Raw genomic sequence first — 22,818 nt, forward strand, 5'->3', positions numbered from 1 at the left:
TCCTTTATGGGGTTCTAACTTCTGGTAAGTAAGGAATGTCACTTTCTGACAGGTCCAGGAACCCCAAGTTTTCTTGGGACCTCAAAAAGGGAGGAATTAACCAAATTCATTCAGGTATCTGTGGGCACAGACAAAAAAAAAATTAAGCTGCACTTTTCTTAAAGCCCTGTGAACTGAAGCTAGACAACTTAAACTTCAATGGAAAATAACAGCAACGTATTTATATACATAAACCATTTTCATACCTGCCTACTGATACATGGACTTCAGGGTAATATGCCTATATCAGTTTTCTAGGATTGTTCTCCCTTTTTTGTTTCTCATTTCCTCCTTTTTTCTCTGTTCTCTTTCTCCCTTACTCCCCCTAATTCTACTTCATGGGATGTGGGATTTCACAACCTACTAAAAATGAGCTTGCCTAACAATATGGGACCTATCCATCTAGGAATAAACTGTCATAGTCATAAAAGATCAGGCAAAAGCCAAGACCAGAGAATCAGTTCTTTTAAAATGCCTTCTCTGAAAGATTTTAAAATGAAAAGGGGGATAAATGTGAAAGGAAAAGAAAAACTTGGACCCCAATTCACTATGCCAAAAGGAAAAAATTAAGCTGAAAGCTGTGTCATGCAAGATGCTACCTTTCCTTTTGTTCCTAAGCAAATAGCTACATATAAAAGGATAAATATCTCCAAATAGCTACTCTGTGTTCACCTTATCTTAGGTAAAGTGCTGATTTACTGAGCATGAGATGAATACATAATTGACTATTCCCCTACCTGTTCCTTTTCTCTTGCAACAAGGGGATTACTATCCCTTCCCTTTTTCCCCTGCAGCCCACTTTCCCCCTTTAAATATTTAAGCTTTTAAATTCATCTTTGGAGAAAGGCACAGACCACAGACTGTTTCTGTGACTTTGTGTTTTTTTTCTTCTGGGCATGTCCTTAACCTTGGCAAAATAAACTTATAAATTGATTGAGACCTGTCTCAGATACTTTTTGGTTTATAAAGCAATGAACAAAATGTACTACAACATGTAAGTGGTTTGTTTCTCCTAACCTAGCCAAGCTTATGCAATGTCTGTATGTTCTTTGCCTTCATGGCTAGAATTATGACTTGCATGATTTAATGTGTATATTATTGGACGAAACTTGAAGGTGTCTCATCATGGCCCTGTTTGTCATTACTTGCTTACCTTTCAGGTCTATCTGCTCCAAAAGTTCTCCCCATTCTGCCATTGGAGTTCTTCCTTGTTTCAGTTATTCACACATCAACTTCACAGTTGCTGCATGTACTATTACTTATTTTACATTTTTATTTTGGTCAAACTTAAATTGACATATTTCTCTAAGCTTATTCTTGAACTAAGCAATAACAACTGCAAAAATGCATGTAAGATTTATCACAAATTCGAATAAAATGTTCACAAAACATATCTGACCAAGGTCTTGTATCCAGAATACATAAAGCTTACAACTCAATATAAAAACAACCCAATTAAAAATGGGCAAAATATTAAACAGATATCCTACAGAAGACAATATACCAATAGCCAATGAGCAAGTGTTAACATGTTCAACTTGGTTAGACATCAGACAAGTGCAAATTAAAACCAATGAGAACAGCTTTGCTCTTCCTCTAGGATCCTTGGAATGATATTCCTCCTTTCCTTATATGTTTGTATTATGCTAGAATAAATCTTATTTTGGATTTTTAAAATTTGCTGTTTTGAATGAGGAGTAACCTCGCCCTGATCTTCTCAACAGACAGGTATATAAACTGTCTTTGGCCCTATTCTTTGCCTGTTTGGGTGCTGTTCTAATTCCTTTTCAGATGTATACCTAGATGGGTCATGTGTACAACTCGTAATTAAATTCCCAGTGTTTACTTGTTTTTTTCCTAGCATGGATTATCTAAGATATGATTTTCTCAAGCCTGGTTTTCTCACATTCTAAAAAAACCCTGAAAGCATGAATGTTATAAACCCTTAGCATAAACTGCTAATAACCCTCTTGTTCCGGTTTCCCCTCATAGAACTTTACTTAAGGAAACGACACCTTCCAGGACTCATGTTGCTCCTGATAGTCTTCCACCTGGTTCATATATAATTATTTTGGGGAGTTAACAATCTTTAGGTGTAGAGTGAAGTACTAGTGGATAGGACAGAAACTGTGATTGCCTTAAAAATCAGTCTTACAAAGAAGAGTGAAATTGCCATTTTCTCCTTTGGAAAGATCTTGTGGCCTGGCGTGGTGGCTCATGCCCACAATCCCAGCACTTTGGGAAGCTGAGGTGGATGGATCACCTGAGGTCAGGAGTTCGAGATCAGCCTGGCCAACATGGTGAAATCCTGTCTCTACTAAAATATAAAATTAGCTGGGCATCATGGTGCATGCCTGTAATCCCAGCTACTCAGGAGACTGAGGCAGGAGAATCACTTGAACCCAGGAGGCAGAGGTTGCAGTGAACCGAGATTATGCCATTGCACTCCAGCCTGGGCAGAAAGGGTGAAACTCTAAGAAAAACAAAAAAATAGGAAAGATCTTGTGTGGTCTGACTAAACCATGCGGGAGGTAGTATTGTGAACCTTTGATTCCATCTCACAGCCCAGTTCTCTAGGAGTTTAACTTAGTGAAAATTCTTCTCAAAGCTTAATAAGAGTTTGATCAGCAGAGCTAATTTTAATCCACTTCACCCCAGAAATATTTAAATGGAAAATACAGAGAGATTGAAGACTAGATGACATTTTTTATTATGTGTTCGCATTATTTCACATCTTCAGTATAACAATACTAATACAACCACTGCTAAAACTACTGAAATAGTTTAGCATATATCTATACTTTCTTTTTTAACCCTTATTTTGTTTTAGTTCTACAAGTTTAAATGTTCTCCACCAATCCTTTTATTGATGACTCTCTAGTCTTTCTGGTTGTTTAAAGCTTGTTCTTTTGTAGACTCCTTAGGAAAGGCTTTGGAAAACAATTATTTCCCAAGTTTTCACATTCTATACTGGTTTATGCCTTTATATTCACAATTAAGTTTTGTTGGGTGTAAAATCCTTGGCTCACATTTTTTTCCCATCAGGATATCAAATGTGGTATAACACTTTCTTAAGGCATAAGGGAATGCTGTTGAAGTCTGGTGATTATCTAATTTTCTTTCCCTTTTTGAGTAGTTTTTGTTTAGATAACTAAAGGCATTTGCTTTTTATGGTTCAGTAATTTTACTAAAATTTATATTAACGTTGGTCTTTTTGGATGAATACTCTCTGGTGCTCTTTCAACATTAATTTCAATTTTTTTTTTTGTTAATTTCAGGATTTTTCATTAAGTAGAGTTTTTAGTATTCTTTTCCTTTGATTTTTGTCTTCAAGGACTACTATTATTCATATGTTGGATATTCTTATCTTCACTATTTACCACTTCGTCTATAATCCTTTTTATTTGTTTTATTTTTTAAGATGTAGTTTTGCTCTTGTTGCCCAGGCAGGAGTGTAATGGTGCAATCTCGGCTCACTGCAACCTCCGCCTCCCAGGTTCAGGCAATTATCTTGCCTCAGCCTCCCAAGTAGCAGGGATTACAGGCATATGCCACCACGCCTGGATAATTTTGTATTTTTAGTAGAGATGGGGTTTCTCCATGTTGGTCATGCTGGTCTCAAAACTCCCGACCTCAGGTGATCCACCCGCCTCAGCCTCCCAAAGTGCTGGGATTACAGGCATAAGCCACTGCACACAGGCCTCCTTTTTATTTTTTAAAATATTTACATTCTTACTCTTTTCTTCTTATCTAATATGTATTTGCTCTTGTGTTCTTTCTAGTTTGGTCTTAGTATCCAAAAACATTTTTATATCATTACTGAGATATGGTTCAAATTAGGTACAATTCCCCTACTTAAAATGTACAATTCAATGTTTTTAGGTATATTCATAAGTATGTGCAACCATAACCACAATCAACTTTAGAATATTTTAGCATTTCAAAAACACCCTCCCAACCCTTTAGTTATCATCCCCTACTGCTGTATCCCCTGAGCAACCACTTAATTACTTTATGTCTCATAGATTTGCCTGTTCTAGGTATTTCATAGGAACAGAATCCCCTGAGCTGTATCCCCTGAGCAACCACTTAATTACTTTATGTCTCATAGATTTGCCTGTTCTAGATATTTCATAGGAACAGAATCACTGCTGATAAAGACATACCCAAGACTGGGAAGAAAAAGAGGTTTAATTGGACTTACAGTTCCACATGGCTGGGGAGGCCTCAGAATCATGGCGGTAGGTTAAAGATACTTCTTACAGGGTGGCAGCAAGAGAAAATGAGTAAGATGCAAAATCGGAACCCCCTGATAAAACCATCAAATCTCATGAGGCTTATTCTCTACCATGAGAACAGTAGAGGGGAAACCACTCCCATGATTCAAATTATTTCCCACCAGGTCCCTCCTATAACACATGGGAATTATGGGAATACAATACAAAATGAAATTTGGGTGGGTACACAGAGCCAAACCATATCATCCTACTCCTGGCCCCTCCAAATCTTATGTCCTCACATTTCAAAATCAATCATGCATTCCCAACAGTACTCCAAAGTCTTAACTCATTTCACCTTTAATCCAAAAGTCCATAGTTCAAAAGTATCATCTGAGACAAGGCAAGTCCCTTCCACCTATGAGCCTGTGAAATCAAAGGCAAGCTAGTTACTTCCTACATACAATGAGGGTACAGGTATCGGGTAAATACAGCCATTCCAAATGGGAGAAATTGGCCAAAACAAAGGGGTTACAGGGCCCATGCAAGTCCAAAATCCAGCAGGGCAGTAACATTTTAAAGCTCCAAAATGATCTCCTTTGACTCCAGGTCTCACATTCAGGTCACACTGATGCAAGAGGTGGGTTCTCATGGTCTTGGACAGCTCTGGCCCTGTGGCTTTCAGGGTACAGCCTCCGTCCTGGCTGCTTTCATGGGCTAGTGTTGAGTGTCTGCAGCTTTTCCAGTCACCTGGTACAAGCTGTAAGTTGATCTGCCATTCTGGGGTCTGGAGGATGGTGGTCCTCTTCTCACAGCTCCACTAGGCGGTGTCCCAGTAGGGACTCTGTGTGGGGGCTCCAACCCCACATTTCCCTTCTGCACTGCCCTAGAAGAGGTTCTCCATGACAGCCCTGCCCCTGCAGCAAACTTCTGCCTGGACATCCGGGCATTTCCATGTGTCTTCTGAAATCTAGGCAGAGGTTCCCAAACCCCAATTCTTGACTTTTGTGCACCTGCACGCTCAGCATCACATGGAAGTTGCCAAGGCTTAAGGCTTTCACCCTCTGAAGCCATGGCCCGAGCTTTATGTTGGCCTCTTTCAGTCATGGCTGGAGTGGCTAGGAAACAGGGCACCAAGTCCTTAGACTGCACACAGCACAAGGACCCTGGGCCCTGCACACGAAACCATTTTTTCCTCCTAGATCTCCAGGTCTGCCATAGGAGAGGCTGCCACAAACATCTCTGACATGCCCTGGAGACATTTTTCCCATTGTTTTGGAAATTAACATTCAGCTTCTTGTGACTTACGCAAATATCTACAGCCAGCTTGAATTTCTCCTCAGAAAATGGGATTTTCTTTTTTATCGCATTGTCAAGCTGCTAATTTTCTGAACTTTAATGCTCTGCTTCCCTTTTAAAACTGAATGCCTTTAATAACACTTGAGTCACCTCTTGAATGCTTTGCTGCTTAGAAATTTCTTCCACCAGATACCCTAAATCATCTCTCTCAAGTTCAAAGTTCCACAAATCTCCAGGGCAGGGGCAAAATGCCACCAGTCTCTTTGCTAAAACATAACAAGAGTCACCTTTGCTCCAGTTCTCAATAGGTTCCTCATCTCCACCTGAGACCACCTCAGCCTAGATTTCATTGTCCATATAATTATCAGTATTTTTGTCAAAGCCATTCAACAAGTCTTGAGGAAGTTGCAAACTTTCCTATTTTCCTGTCTTCTTCTGAGCCCTCCAAACTGTTTCAATCTCTGCCTGTTACCAAGTTCCAAAGTTGCTTCCACATTTCCCAGTATCTTTTCAGCAACACCCTACTCTACTGGTACCAATTTACTGTATTAGTTCATTTTCACGCTGCTGATAAAGACTTACCTGAGACCGGGAAGAAAAAGAGGTTTAATTGGACTTACAGTTCCACATGGCTGGGGAGGCCTCAGAAACATGGCAGGAGGTGAAAGGCACATCTTACATGCTGGCCGCAAGAGAAAATGAGTAAGACGCAAAAGCAGAAACCTCTGATAAAACCACCAGGTCTCGTGAGAGTTATTCACTACCATGAGAACAGTATGAGGGAAACTGCCCCCATGATTCAGATTATCTCCCACTGGGTCCCTCCCACAACATGTGGGAATTATGAGAGTACAATTCAAGATGAGATTTGGGTGGGGACACAGAGCCAAACCATATCAGGTTGTTTGGGTTTCCACATTTTAACTCTATGTATAATGCTGCACCCAAGATAACTCCTCCATTCCATGAATGGGGGCTATGCATCAAGAGAACTTTAACAAAGAAAGCAAACTCATTTTTGAATTTTAAGATCACTCTGGCATTCTGTTTTGAGGTCTGCTAAATTTGCAATGCTGGGTGAAGATGACTTCACAATAAAACCAATGTTGAAAGACACCAAGAGACTGTAACTAGTTGAAATTTCATTTTTCCTTTATAATTTATTTGCCACAATTTTAAATACTGTAGACCATACAGAATGTTTTTTCTGCCAAAAATGGGGGTCTGTTAACAGACTCAGTCCCAACCTCATTCAGGACAAGCTTGCGTCCTTCAGAAGTAGATCACAGAGCAGGTTGCACCCATGCCTTTGCCAGCATAAAGAAGTTGACTCTTTGGGGGTATCAAGGCTCCTCTCATGTTCTGTCACATTAACGTAAAAACTGAGAGACCATAGCAAGGGCCCCTATCTAGACAAAACCTGATCATCTTATCTTGGACAAATTTCTCTGTTCTTTCTATAGCTTGTGGTAGACAAAATGTGCCCATCAAAGATGTCAACACCCAAATACCTGCAACCTTTGAATATATTATATAGGAAAAGGGACTTTCCAGCTATAATTAAGATTATAGATTTTTAAAATAGGAAGATTACCCTGGATATCTGGGTGGGTCCGATCTAACCATATGAGATCTTAAAAGCAGTGAACTCTCGCTAGGGCAAGAAAGATATGGCAGAAGGGGAATTCAGAGAGATTGAAAGCATGAGATTCATCTACCAATGCTGAAGAGGCCCACAGGGGAATTCAGAGAGATTGAAAGCATGAGATTCATCTACTAATGCTGAAGAGGGCCACACAGAAAGTATGAGAAGGAATGTGGGCAGATTCTAGAAACAAAGACTAGCCCACAGCTAACAGCCAGCAAGGAAATGGGGAACTCAGTCCTACAACTGCAAGGAACTGAACTGAAATCTACCACCAACCTAAATGAAGTTGAAAGAACTCTTATCTATGGACTTCCCCTTACAGTCTCTAGCTAAGAGCCCAGCTCAGTTGACAATCTGATTTCAGCCTTGTGAGGCTTTAAGCAGGGGACCCAGTTGAATCATATTGTACCTAGATTTCTGTGCCATGGAACTGTGAGATAATAAATGGGTGTTGTTTTAAGCTACTAAGTTTGTAGTAATTTGATCTAGCAGTAATAGAAAATTAATATGTAAACTTTTTTTTTTTTTTTAAAAACAGAATTTGCAAGCAAATGTGACTTTGAGCATAATTCTTTTTCTTCATTGCAAATATGTGATGTAGGAGTCTTTTAGTTATTTGCTTGAGAATAACAGTGATAAACTATACTTCTATCTGTGCTCCTCAGTATTTGGTTGCATTAATTGGAAGACTGAGGTTCTACTTAGGGGATTTTTTCCTCCAAGTCCTTCTAGAATACCCTAGAATGGAGAATGAATTTTAGGAGATCAGGACTGCAGCATGAAGATGAATTATCAAGCTACTGTACTAATCCAGCTGAGGGATGATAGGACAGGGTTAGCTGGTATGGAAGAGTCAGACTGGAGAGGGGGACATTTATGTTGATTCCTAATAGTTCAAGAATGGCTTACTAGGTGGACGGTGGGGTGGTAAGGACGAGGTAAATGGATATTGAAAACTGAAGCTCTGCTGATTCTCAAATTAGTCACTCCCATTTGGGAATTAACATGTAAGTTGATAAAATCATGTCAGTGGAGATTACCCAGGAGATACTTATGGATTTGTTTTAAAATATAAAACATTAAAGGAGGAATGAGGAAGTATTACATACAGCGATTAATAGAGAGGAGATTCTGTTGCTTGGGACTGGAGAGAGAAAAATGAAGAGGCTTAGAAAAGATGAGAAAGATGTTGGCTAAATTAGATTTGATACATCGCAAATGAACTTAAAAAAGTGGTATATGGTCTCTTTTTGTATTAGTCAATTTTCACACTGCTATAAAGAACTACCTGAGACTGGGTAGTTTATGAAGAAAAGAGGTTTAACTGACTCACAGTTCTACACGGTGGGAGAGGCCTCAGGAAACGTACAATTATGGTAGAAAGCAAAGAAGCAGCAAGGACCTTCTTCATAAGACAGCAGGAGGTGGGGAGGAAGTGCCACACTTTTAAACCATCAGATCTCATAAGAACTCACCATCACGAGAACAGCATGGGGGCAATCACTCCCATGATCCAATCACCTCCCACCAGGACCCTCCCTCGACATGTGGGAATTACAATTTGAGATGAGATTTGGGTGAGGACACAGAGCCAAATCACCTCACCCTTAGATTGGAAAAAAAATAAGTAGTGGGAAGGCATGAAGCTAGAAAAAGTTCTTGTTACCTACCAGCGAACACTGCCAGTCCAGGACAGCTAGATTCCTGTCTTTGTGAATAATGATGATGGTGGAATTGGCTACAGAAGACAGAGGCACAGGGAAAAGTGATAGTGTTCAAACCAGCTATGTGCACGTAGGAAGCTTCACAAGCTGGTGTCTGTAGTTTGGGGAATATTAATATTGTGTTCCTCTTGGGTATATTATTCATTCAGTAAAAATTTAGCTATTTATAAAATCATTTACAGAGAAATTGGAGATTCTTTCAATCTCCTATTTCTGTGAAAACATTGCAGTTGTACTAAGACTGAAAAATCCTAGTTAGCTTATACAGGAGCTACCTATGCATTGAACAGTTTCCTCATGAAAAGCTCACAATGACTATTCTTGATACCCTTTGCTGATCTGAATCTGTGAAAGTATTTGACAGTTGCACAAAGCAGCAGAGAGAGAAAATAAGTTGCCCACACACAAGAACCTAAGAGGGCTCCCTGCTGAACCACCAGTTGTGGAGAAAGCAGCCAACCAGGGGAAGAACCATTCAGGACAGAATGTTCCTCATTTTTCCAGCTGATTTAGATGGACTAAAAAAGAATTAAAATTCAACCCATTCCAAAGCACCAAATAATAATTTTAGGCTGTGGAACTAGATGCTACACTTTCACTCTCTTTCCTAACGTCTTTGTTTTTGGCTAAGAATAAAAACAGCTGTCAAGGTTCCCTCTCTCAAGCTCTGTTAACACACCTAGTCCAAAGACGCATGTGTGTCATGTCTCTAATATATTTTATTGCTGTCTTTTAAAATTCTCCTTAAGACGCTGGCCCAATATTGTTGCATTCAACCACATTTCTATCACAAGGATTAAAAAGAACTTAAGTATAATTTTATTCTATTCTGCATCAGTGCCATATACACACACAAAAATGTTTGGATAAGTTAATAAGTTATAACATTCTATGTTTTAATATTAATAACAAGGACATAAATGATCATTTCCTGAGTTAACAGTGCAATGTAAAATTTAATCTGTATTGCTAATAAGACATTTTACAGCATAGAAACATGATCGAAGTGATCATTTACTTTATCATGTCGTAAAACACAAGTGCTTATTGTAGAACAGTGATATAATTTAAATGGCAAGGAAATTTGTGATTCATAACAAAGAATCCTGTATGTATTTGTTGCCATGATTAACTGTCCAGGTCAAATATCAGTAGTAAAATAAGTTATGGTACAAAAGAAAGCCAAGAAGTTACCTATACAGAAGGAACATTTGATTTCATTTAAGAAACTGAAGACTGGATTCTAGTTAACCTTTCATTATGTACAAAAATGTTCTCTTAAAAAACCCTAAGCAATCACAAATTTAGATAAACTAGTTGAATAAAGGACAATGACAGCTCTTCATTATGCTGTAAAACTATGGATCTCATTTTTGGAAAAGTTGAGATCCTGCAGCAACCTGAAAAACAAATAAAAAGCACATGTTTCTAAGGGAAAATGTTTTAAAATGAAGGAATAAGAGCAGCTTACCACCATAATCATGATACTTTTTCATTCTCCCCATTTACTATGCAGTTTTGTTTAATAAAAAAACACTATCACTTCTTAAAAAATTAGTGATAACTCCTAAATATCATAAAATATCTAAGCAGTGCTCAAATTTTCAACTATATCATAAATGCCATAATTATAAAAAATAGTTTCAATCAGGACCCAATTAAAATTTACTCATTATGATTGGCTGATAAGTCTTTCAGGCATCTTTTGATCTATAAGATCCCCCAGATCCCCACTCCATCCTGCAATTTATTTGTTGACAAAAATCAGATTTTTATTTGTTGAGTCTCCTAAAACCTTCATTTTTCTACATCCCTGTGGTATTGCTTAATAATATGTATCTACATCCTCATATTTTCTATAACTTAATAAATGGATCTAGAGGCTTGATCAGACACAGGTTCAAATCTTTTTGACAAGACTATTTCATAGGTAATGTTCCCCTATCTGGAGGCATGTAATAAATGGTTGCCTCTCTTTTTGGATGCTAGGTACCATTATGATCTATGTATAGATCCATTAGTTAATTAAGCACTGCAATTGGTGATATTCTACTTCTATCATTCTTTATTCATTAATCAGCTGAGGAATCCTATAAAGAAAAATGTCTGCTGATTTATTATGTGGTTATTCAGTAGTATGGCTCATATAGCAAAGGGAGCATAAATGTTTGATTTTTTCCCCCTTTATTCACCAGTTTTCAAAGAAAGGAATTGATTCCCCTACTATTCTATCTTCATTCTCCCCCTACTGAACAGGAAAAGTAGAAATATTGCATATTATTCAACTAGGAAAATAGTACAATAACTACTTTTTTACCAATTACTCTATTATATGTAGTCACTTTGCCAGGCACTTCACATACTTATGTATTATTACTTATTCATTTTTACAGACAAGTGCACTAAAACTTAGAAAGGTTAAGAACTGCCCTAGGACACCCAGCAAATGATTGTAAGATGCCTGTAAGTGGTAGACCTGGGATTTAAACTCCAGCTGGCAGCTCCCAGAGGGGATACACATACTCACACAAAGGGCCAGTAGGGCACAGGAGTTGAGGCCAACACAGTGCAGCAGTAAAGCCTCTCAGTGTCTGGGCCCACACTACCATTCTATCCTGTTCTGCCAGGCAAGCAGCTTCACCCGAGCCAAACCAGTCTAGGCTTTTGTATAAATCTGCACCCTTAACGCATCTGCTAGTTCTCTCTGCCTGTACTATCCCCTTCTCCATCTCTCTTGACTGCTAGATTTTAGTCCACATGCAGTGCACATGACTTTTTTGACCATGCAGCTCCTGTCTCTCCAACACACACATCGCTAGGTAAAAGTAACCCATCTCTCCCAGAATTCCCATTACATCTTGATTTTATCTCTAGTAAGATATTTATGGTGTTCTGAGTCATACTTTAGTTATCAGTATGTGCATCTGTTTCTACCACTAGATAGTGTGGTCCTTGAAAGGAGAGATTGTTTTACTAATCTCTGTAATAAAGTGCATATTTAGTGGATAAAGAACCATTATTGGCCAAGTAATGATAAGCTGCTTATCTCTATTTTTTAAAAAATAGGTATTCTGAGTCTTTCTCTGTTATCATACTATACAAATTGACAAATGTTTACCAAATATGGAGAATATGTCTGGGATGGCTATATTTATAATATAATCCATGTAGCAGACATGAGATTAACTTTGGAGAACTCTAGGAGTGGACATTACAAGAAAGACTCATTTTTCAGAACAGCAAAAACTATAATAAGAAACCCATATAATTGCCAATCAAGAAAAATATACCATATCCATTAAGATGATGAGGATAAGGAAACCAAAGAAATGAGTCCTAACTGAAAGTCACAAGGGTAGCTACTATGAATTTTAAGTACTGATTTGAATCAAGTTACATCTCAAAATGCAACTCTATGTAGTATGTTCAGGAGTGAGTAATAGCAGGAATCCATATGTAATGATTAATAAATACTCCTGAGCAACTCTGGGTAAGCCAGTTAGCACAGCATTGAAAGACTGGCTCTGAGGTAAAAGTGAGAAAAGAAAGCTATATAGGTTCTGGTCAATTTTTTTTTTTGAGATGGAGTTTCGCTCTTGGTGCCCAGGCTGGAGTGCAATGGCATGATCTCGGCTCACTGCAACCTCTGCCTCCTAGGTTCAAGCGATCCTCCTGCCTCAGCCTCCCAAGTAGCTGGGATTACAGGTGCCCACCACCATGCCCGGCTAATTTTTGTACTTTTAGTAGAGACGGGGTTTCACCATGTTGGCCAGGCTGGTCTCGAACTCCTGACCTCAGGTGATCCAGCTGCCTTGGCCTCCCCAAGTTTATGGTCAATTTTAAAAATGCAAAAATGATTCTAATTATTTAAAATTATTATTATACTGCAATCTATAAAGTACTCACTGAGATATTTCTAAAATAGCAGAAGCAATACAGTAGAAGACAGTACAGCTCTTAGCCTTTTTTCCTAAAAATTTTATATTCAACCTGTATAATGTTAGTTTTCATTGTAAATTTAATAGTTTTGCTAGAGCTTTAAAAGAGCAAAAGTTTACATAGAAACTTGAAAAAAATTGAGAGAGTTTAACTAAAAGAACATTTTTCTTAAAGCATTAAAACACAGAAATATATTTAATTAAAAATAAAATACATTTTAAATTCAACATGGAAGAAAAAAAGTTTTTAATGCCTTTATTTATTGATTGGGGAGTCAATCTTTTCTATAATTAAAATTTTAAATAAAAAAGCAAGATATAAGACTATCTATGAGGACTAAACTCTGACTTTTTTTTATCTTGCTCAAATTCCTATCTAAGGGGTCTAGGAAGTCATGCCCTACAAACTATAAATTCTCATCAGATGTGTTTTATTTAACCCTATATATCATGACTTACTTTCCAACCTGACTCTGGCATAACATTACGAGACAAGGAAGAAAATCAAAATATTTTACCCCAAAACAAGTTTCTTTGCCATATCTTGAAATGGTCCTGCAAATCTGTCCTTTGTGGGGGAAAATCTGCATCTGTAAAGAATCCTATCAACATAGCTAGATCTTTTTGTTCCGGGCCAGTCCAATCCTGAAGAGGTTAACTAAGAGTCTAGTACCTTTTAAAGGTCTGAATAGGCAACACTGTCATCTATTATCTCTAAGGGCAGCCACTGTAAGACTTCCAAAGAACCTTGGTCCCCACAATCTTTTATCTTAACCTGAACATTCCCTTTCTATGGATCTCAGGTCTTTAGACAAACTCAACCAATTGTCAACCAGAAAATGTTTAAATTTACCTATAGCCTGGAAACTTGTGCTCCCCGGCAACCCAGATTTGAGTTGTTCTGCCTCTCTGGACCAATCAATGTATTTCTTAAATGTATTTGATTGATGTCTCATGCCTCCCTAAAATGTATCAAACCAAGCTGTGCCCTGACCATCTTGGGCACATGTTCTCAGGACCTCCTGAGAGCTCACAGGCCATGGTCACTCATATTTGGCTCAGAATAAATCTCTTCAGAGATTTTGGAGAGTTTGACTCTTTTCGCCAACATCTAGAAATGTTAGGCTTAGTCACCTGCTAAATAAGAATAGGGCACTTAAAACAGCTATATTTTAAAATCATCTAGAAATCCAACAGGGGCTACCTTTAACCAAATATTTTAAAGTGCCATTTTAAAGCTAAATCACATCAAAGTGAGTTTCAAACAGGATCGCTACTACCACTGCTTTTTCACGATCCAGGCTTCAACTATTAGTCTTGCCTTATTTGTGTTCTAGTCTCCCCTTTTTGTCTTGCTGCTTGGCTTTTGACCACATATATTATTTACTAACTTTCACTCAGTTACAGAGAATGAAGATCAAAAGCTACAATGAGATGAACATTCCTTATTAATTACTATATATTATAAAGCTTTGATGGAAGAAGAGGTTGGGCCTAATGTCCCAAATAAGATTGTGGCACCAATCTTGTGAGTGTATCCATATTGGCAGCCATTAGCAGAGAACACTGATTGCTAGCTGTAACTTACTTTTGTGTTTTATCTAACAATATGCATAATCCTAGCCTCCAGCTCAAACTATACGAAGATTTAAAGACTTTGTTATTTTCTAAAACTGTAAGATTATTAAAATGCAGGTTCATATAAATAGGAAGAACTGAGAGATATTTGTCATGAAATATCTTCATTTCAGTATTGGGCAGTCTGTTTCCTACTACACTGCTACTCACCTTACTCCTTGTTCTGTAAATGGCACTGGTCCACAAATGCAGACGAGAACTTTGGATTTGTCCAAATTTCTTTTCAAAAATTCAGAAAGAAGAGCTGGTGAAATATGTCCCTGTTTGCCATTCCATTCAGAAATAGGTGCTGAGAGAACAAATTCAACATCCAGTCTAGGGAAAAGAAAAAGTTTTTTACAGTTTATTATTTTAAACATATTATTAACATGTTTCAAGTTCAATAATATATTTCTCCCCTAAAGAATAATTTAATATATAAAGATTGATACACTTGCTAGAAAAACACTGAAAAAATTATAAGATTTAACAAAAACATACAGGTAAATCTATATTTGCTAAGGATTAGCTTTTCCTATACAGTAAGGAATGTAATTTGGCTTTTTTTTTTAAGTTGAACTAAGTAACCAAGCATGGTAGCTCACACCTGTAATCCTAGCACGTTGGGAGGCCACGGCGGGAGGATTGTTTGAGAACAGGAGTTTGAGATCAGCCTGGGCAACAAAGTGAGACCTAGTTTCTACAAAAAACAAACAAACAAACAAACAGAAACTCTCCCCAAAAAACAAAAACAACTGTTTAAACTTAGCCAGGTGTGGTGGTATGTGCCTATGGTCCTAGCTATTTGAGAAGCTGAGGCAGGAGGATCGTTTGATCCAGTGAGCTATGATTGCACCAGCCTGGGCGACAGAGCAAGAACCTGTCTCTTAAAAAAGAAATTAATTAAAAATAAATATATAAATGAAGTAGAGATTTCAAGGGATCTCAGAGAACTCCACATTTCTATTAATAATTTACTGGTATTGAAAAAAAAGAACAAATATTGCATGTTCTCACTTATAAGTGGAGCTAAACCCTGTGTATACAAGAACATAAAGATGAGAACAATAGACACTGGGGACTCCAAAAGGAGGGAGGTGTAGGGAAAGGGGCAAGGGCTGAAAAACCTCCTAGTGTGTACTATGTTCACTGTCTAGCTGACAGGATCAACAGAAATCCAAATTTCAGCATCACACAATATATCCTTGAAACAAATCTGCACATTTACCCCCGAACCCAAAATAAACAATAATAATATGCTGGTATAAATCACAGTAAATAGCAATTACCAGTGACACATGTATTTTAATCTCTGGCTCAAACCTCTCCAATGATTTCCAGACCCTTACAACCAGTTTGATTAAGAAGCCTATTTGACTTCTTACTGTCACTGTCTCAAAGGCCCTCAACCTCAACCTCAACCTCATGATCTCTGTAACTGGCACCACAGTCTGCTTGGTTTTACAAGCCAGAAACCTGGGATTTATCCTGGGAACCTCTCTCTGTCTCACCCTCCATATCCAATTCATCACCAAGTCCTGGCTCTAACTCTGTTTACCTCTTAGCCTTCACTGCCATAACACTGCCTGTTCTCTTTCTTCTTTCTGTAATGAGATTACCACTCCCATTCTTCAGTTTTCACCTCAAGCATCAGGGAATCCACAGGGAAGTATTGCACCTCCACAAGGCTGAGGTCCTTTGTTTCATGTGTTGTAGCAATGTTTTCTTTTTCCTTTTCTTCATAGCCATTTACTTTAGATTTTAAATATGTTGTCACTAAGCTGATTACCTATTGTCTACCTTCTCCAATAGACTCTAAACTCCATGAGAACAGGGACCATGTCTGCTTTGGCTATCACTGTATCCCTAACACACAGGAGGTACCCACATACTACGGAATGAAAAAGATGAAAGCAAAAGGGTACAGGATTAAAACAAAGTCTCACAATGTAACAACAGACCATTTCTTCCCATGGGCTTAGTAATCTGTTATACAAATTGCTGGTAAAAAGCCACAGTAAATTCAAAATTCTATGTTGTACCTGCTCTGTCTGCTCTGTTTTAGCAAACAAAACTAATTCTTACCATTTCAATAGCATCAAATTAAAAGCAGTTCTACATGTTCCAGTGAGTAACTGAGTAGCAGGAATTCATGATACATTAATTTAAACCACATGAAAAAGCTGAAGTGAACAGTTTCTCTTATGAGAGGACAAAGGAAGTAAATATGACAACAGAAACAAGGTATGGCTGGTACAGCTGCCCTCACATTGCTGTGCCTCAGCTGGATTAAGTTTCCCAAGAACTAAGGACCCTGGCACAAGCAGCACAGACCAAATAAGAGACCAAATAAGAGCAGCGGCAGAGGGCGAGAGAACCAGCCTCAGCTCTCCACACAGACTCCAGCCTCTAGGTCTTGTCCATTTGTGGAATGAGGTTGGGAAATGAGTCATCTCTTACATTTCTAATATTCTTTGATTTTATATTAAAAACACCTCCAGGACTATGTTTTATTTCTTATCTTCAAGCTTCCCATTTAGTATCAGCAGCAACGCTAATCCACTCTATAGCCTCCCCAAAGGCTAATCCACAAAATAGCCTCCCCAAAGATATTCGCTATTTTTACCTTCCAAGCATTTAAAACTAAGATAGTTTTAAATAACCTCAGGATGTGATATTTGCTTACTGCTTCATGAGGGCAAGGTCCTTGTCTGTCTTGTTCAATACTGTATCCAGGCTTTGCTCAATAAAGTACACAAAAAAAATGCCTTTTGAATAAAGAAATGTATTTACAAAGAGGCCATGTTGGCTAAAAATAAAAATTGTACTTAAAAGAACAAAGCCATGTGCTGGCATCCATAAAATTACATATAAAAATGTATGTGAATTCATAAGTGTGTTTTTCTGGAAAAAAAAATCATAATCTTTCTTTCATCAGATCAAAGGGCCAAAAGCAGCCATAAAACCACTGTCTTAAATTTCCAATTATACATAGATACTTGAATAAAATGTGGCAACTGTCCTGTTAAATTAAAGGATAAAAGATGCTCTCCTGTGGCTCTATTTCAAATGAGCCTATAACTGGAATAAAACTGCTAAATTAATACTGAAGTTTCTGTAGTCTGCCACAAGTACCTAGTCATAATTTTCCTTCACTGGGATGCTTTATAAAAAAGCCTAATCAGTGATATATTTTCTGCAGGTATCTACTAAATGGTGATAAATAACAGATCCTTACATAAACGGTATAAACTTCTCATGTATTTTGTATTTATTCACATAATGGTCCCTTGACTATAATTTATGCACTCAATGGAAAAGGTGAACAGAAATAATGGCTGCAATTTAAGGATATTGTAAAGAGGCTGTTATCCTGCTTATCTCCTTTTCATAGGCTGAGAAAAGAGCTTAATCTGGAACAGGAGCATTCCCAAGTTAAGACTCAATAATTCTTTAATGAAATATTTTTTTTATATCAAAATATAGATAATTCCTGTGGAATCCTCTCTCCTGGGTTTTCTGAATGAAGGTCAACTTACTGTCTAAAGTAATTACAGCTTTGAGATGCTGGAGACATGTGAGGGCACACAGTAAACATCCTGAAATTCCTCTATAATTTCAAAAGTGCCAAAAGGGGTTGGGACTCTTGAAAAGGTTACCTGAAAATAAATTCAGATTAACCCATAAAATACAAACTAATATGAAAGAGGGAGAGAACAGAACTGCTTCTGATGAGTGCCTATGCGATCTTAAATGTCAGTCTAAGTAAGCTTGTCAAAAAATTTATTTTAAGGTAGGCTGACAGTGATTTAAATGACAAGTCTTGAAATACAAATGTATTCATTTAGTCTAAATCATTAGCAGTCATCCAACGACTTATTCCTTCCTCCTCTAGCCAATCAGCTTCGGCAACTTACCTCCTTCATATTTCTCACACAAAGTCCCTTACCTTCCCATTTTTAATGTCACAACTCCAGATCAGGTTCTTATATCTCTTCTCTAAAATATTACATTAACAGCCTTAGCCCTTAATCTATTTGATATACCATTGCCATATTAGTTCCCCTAAAAATCCTGATACAACTTTGCAACCTTTTTGCTTAAAAGCTTCAGTGATTCCTCACTGCCCACAGATTAGTATTTCAGCTTTTCCTATTTTTTCTTTTTTCTAGCTAAAGAAAATGTCTGCAACTGTAGTAAAAATTGCTATGTGCTCACAGGAAAAAAATCTCACAAAACTAGGAATCAAAATTAGATAAAACATATATAATTATGGAAACATTTTTAAAAATGAATCTAATGAAAGGAAACACTAGTATGCCTCCAGATGTTAGCAGTTATTCCATGAAAGCAGGCTAACTATCAAATAAATCTGTGACATACTGGGTTCAAAAAAGTTAAATATATTTCCTTAGAATTTCAGAAAGCCTTCAATATGCTAAGTTCAGAGTAAATCTTCAAGAAGGCATATACTATTTCCCAAATGTATTCAATCATAGAGTCCATTCTGGAGAATACATTAACATTTCAAAGCACATATTCCAAGCAACACAACATCTGAGGAACATCTCCTGGAAGAAACCGAAAGTGCTATAAGGTTCCAGAATAGTGGGCTGCCTATCTGGGTACATAAGAGGTTCGGGAAAAAGAAACAGTTTCAGGTATCCTCTTTCATTTACTTCTGCTTCTGGCATCATCAGCTTAAATGGAACTGCCATATTGCTAGCCCCAATACTGACATCAGAAGACAAAAACATATAGTTCACAGAGCCTGTCAGCACTACAGGGAGATGAGCCGCAGAGTGTCACTGTGCCTTCTTCCTGTGTCTATCTGATATATAATATTTACTTCACATATGGATTACATTCAAGGTCTTTCATCACCTGATTTTAGCCTAGCTTGTTTCCTCAACTGTAAACAAAAAGGATCAGAAATGATAACTATGAAGATTCCTTCTAAAACTGATATAAGGTTTAATGGGTTTATTTTTAGTTATTCTGCATCATTCTCCTTCATGCACAGTATTTATTTCAAAAAAACGACTCTACTCTGTTATTAAAACACTAGAATATACTGGCCCTCATGTCTTATGCAATCCCACTACCCAAATTTATTTTCCCACTCAAAGAAATGCTAATCATTTCCCAAAGCCCAGCTCAAAAGCCCCTTCTTCCATGAAGCTCTGATATTCCTACCCTCACAAAAATGGAATAAAATTCTTTTCACTAGATAGCTACAGTATGTTTTTTGTTCCTCTCAAGGCACAGACTTTACAGTCACTGATGTACTTTAGAACTTCACCACCACTAGGGTAGTCTTACTGATTTCTTATCTTTTTGTAATGTCAAGCACATTTTGCAGATAGTGAGCACACAGATGTTTAAAGTGATGTAAATGGTCTTCTATCTTCTGTTGGTGCATATAAGTGGGTAAATAGTCCCCTTTCCTTGGTGACCCATTTCCGTGCTGCTTAGAACCCCTTTTTTCCTCCTCTTTCTTTTGCCCCAACTAACCTCCCAATCCACTCTAGTGTAAAAATAATGACACTAACAACATCACTGTTAATGACACTATCAGTGTTAATGTCATCATCAATGACAATGTAGGCTGGGTATAGTATTCTCTGCTAAGTGCTTTCATTTTTCAGAGGCTATTAGTCAAAATGTAACAGACGCTGGAGAGGATGTGGAGAAATAGGAATATTTTTACACTGCCGGTGGGAGTGCAAATTAGTTCAACCACCGTGAAAGATAGTGTGGCGATTCCTCAAGGATCTAGAACCAGAAATACCATTTGACCTAGCAATCCCATTACTGGGTATATACCCAAAGAATTATAAATCATTCTACTATAAAGACACATGCACATGTATGTTTATTGCAGCACTATTCACAATAGCAAAGACTTCGAACCAACCCAAATGCCTATCAATGATAGACTGGATAAAGAAAATGTGGCACATACACACCATGGAATACTATGCAGCCATAAAAAAGGATGAGTTCATGTCCTTTGCAGGGACATGGATGAAGCTGGAAACCATCATTCTCAGCAAACTAAGACAGGAACAGAAAACCAAACACCCCATGTTTTCACTCATAAGTGGGAGTTGAACAATAAGAACACATGGACACAGGGAGGAGAACATTCCACACTGAGGACTGTTGTGGGGTGCGGGGTTAGGGATAGAATTAGGAGAAATACCTAATGTAGATGACGGGTTGATGGGTGCTGCAAACCACCATGGCACATGCATACCTACGTAACAAACCTGCATGTTCTGCACATGTATCCCAGAACTTAAAGTATAATAGGTATCAAGAGCCTTAAAATACTTTGACCCAATACTTCTTCTGATACATCTTTATCCTGAATAGTTAGAGAGGTATTGAACAATTTCTAGTCACTATGTCAAATAATAGAGAATTGATTAAATAAATTATGGTATGCTCCCACAACTGAATACAATGCAGTTATTAAAAATCATAGTATATTGCAGGATTTACTAACTGGCACGACTGGCACTTTGGGCTGGATAATTCTTTGTTGTAGGCGGGCTGTCCTGTGAATTGTAAGATATTTTGTAGCAATCCTGGCCTCTACTGACTAGGTGTCAGTAACACCTCTTCCCCCAGTTGTGAAAATAAAAAATGTCTCCAGACATAAATGTTTCTGGGGTGGCAGAGTTGCTTAAGGTTGAAAACCACCTGTTGAAAATATTCTTTATGTAAAAAACACACAATACAATAAGTAGAAATGTAGTTATAAAAATTATAGTTAGTATGACTACATTATTTTAAATATACAAAACAAAAAGATAGGTATGCGTATGAATAGAAAGATACAGACCATAACATTAATAATTGTTCTTTGGGTGGTAGGATTATGGGTGATTTTTTTCTTATACCTTTTCTATATAAACATGTATTAATTTTATAAAGAGAAGGGAAAATCAACAAATACTGTTATAAAAAAATGTACCACTACCTTTACTAAAGATTAATGGTCTCCAAGAACGACTCATTTGAAACAAAAAGGAAAATACCTGTTATATTTATATACCACAAAATGTTTTCTAGAAGTCAACCTGTCAAACTGTCCCACCTGTGCCACCCCTCAAAACTCATTCTACAAAAGCAGAGACATCACAGAGCTAGGGCATTCTGCTGATGGGAGCAGGTGGGCCAACGTGTACTGAATGAACTGAGCCTCAGAACACTGATCACATATTTGGGAGAAGGATAAGTGGAATTTAGTTTGATTTCAGTTTACATAATTAGTTAAATCCACTACTGCACATATTTGCCTTATGTTTTGTCTCATTTTTCATAAGAGAAAAAGTATAAGATTTTGCTAGACTTGGAAGGTGGTGAATGGAATCCCAATTGTTAGAACAGTCAAGTTTAATAACATATTTGGACAAAATTTGGGTACACATTTTTTTCTGTTCAGATTTCATACTTAATGACATGAAAATGAGACTGAAATAGAAAGAGTAATACTCTAAAAAGTGTTTATGAAGTATCTATATTTTTGCAATTCTGAGGGCAGTAATTAGGGAAAATGAAGAGACACATTCCCTGGGCTGCATGAGAAAAAAAGCAAACACAATATCTTATCACTGCTGGATCCATGTGTACAGGCACATAATAGATGTTACACATATTTCACGAACGAATGAATGAATGTCTGCTACAAACATACTAATTCTGGGCTAGGCACCTACATAGGCTAACTCACTGATTCCCATGTCCAAATGATTCTGTGGTGTAGGTATTAATGTTCATTTTACAGATGGAAAAACTGAAGCTCAGCCAGATAAAGTAATTTGCCCAAGGCCAAGATATTAATAACTTTCCATTATACAATTTTATTTTGAAGAATTCCATTTGCTAATTATATTATCTAGATAAACTCTGAGGACAAGCATAGCATGCTTGCTGAAAATATTCGATCATATGTCAGCCTCAGAATCCATAATTCTTATCATTCTCCTTGTTCCACAAAGGATGGAGTAGAAGACTGGGACCTAAATATAGAGAGTAGGGTATTTCTCTTAACTACAAAATTTGTTTTTTAATATTTACAATTCAATGACAATTTAACCACAGAAGTGTGAAAAGTGTCTGTTCATATCCTTCACCCACACTTTTTGATGGGATTTTTTTTTTTTTCTGGTAAATCTGTTTAAGCTCCTTGTAGACTCTGGATATTAGCCCTTTGTCAGATGGATAGATTGCAAAATTTTTCTCCCTTTCTGCAGGCTGCCTGTTCACTCTGATGATAATTTCTTTTGCTATGCAGAAGCTCTTAATTAGATCCCATTTGTCAATTT

General features: G+C 37.4%; 1 protein-coding gene across 10 annotated transcripts in view; it reads right to left on the minus strand.

The window, feature by feature from the left end:
- The window catches only part of LOC105495949 (cytochrome b5 reductase 4), a 129,986-nt gene that overhangs the window by 14,931 nt on the left and 92,237 nt on the right, over nucleotides 1-22,818 (minus strand). For 5 of the 10 annotated variants that reach the window (XR_011623586.1, XR_011623585.1, XR_011623584.1 and 2 more), the window contains 2 exons: nucleotides 14,654-14,818; nucleotides 8,874-8,941 (listed from right to left, as the gene is read on the minus strand). Coding sequence is in view for 6 of the 10 variants with exons in the window: in XM_011765877.3 (XP_011764179.2) it covers nucleotides 8,874-8,941; nucleotides 14,654-14,818 (233 nt within the window). In the remaining 4 variants the exon portion in view is untranslated. Of the gene's footprint in view, nucleotides 1-8,873; nucleotides 8,942-9,877; nucleotides 10,328-14,653; nucleotides 14,819-22,818 lie in introns of those variants that run through there. The other 5 variants (XM_011765900.3, XM_011765927.3, XM_071096766.1 and 2 more) reach the window with 2 other exon arrangements.

This window comes from Macaca nemestrina, chromosome 5 (assembly GCF_043159975.1).
Source record: "Macaca nemestrina isolate mMacNem1 chromosome 5, mMacNem.hap1, whole genome shotgun sequence".
Classification (NCBI taxonomy): Eukaryota; Metazoa; Chordata; class Mammalia; order Primates; family Cercopithecidae; genus Macaca; species Macaca nemestrina.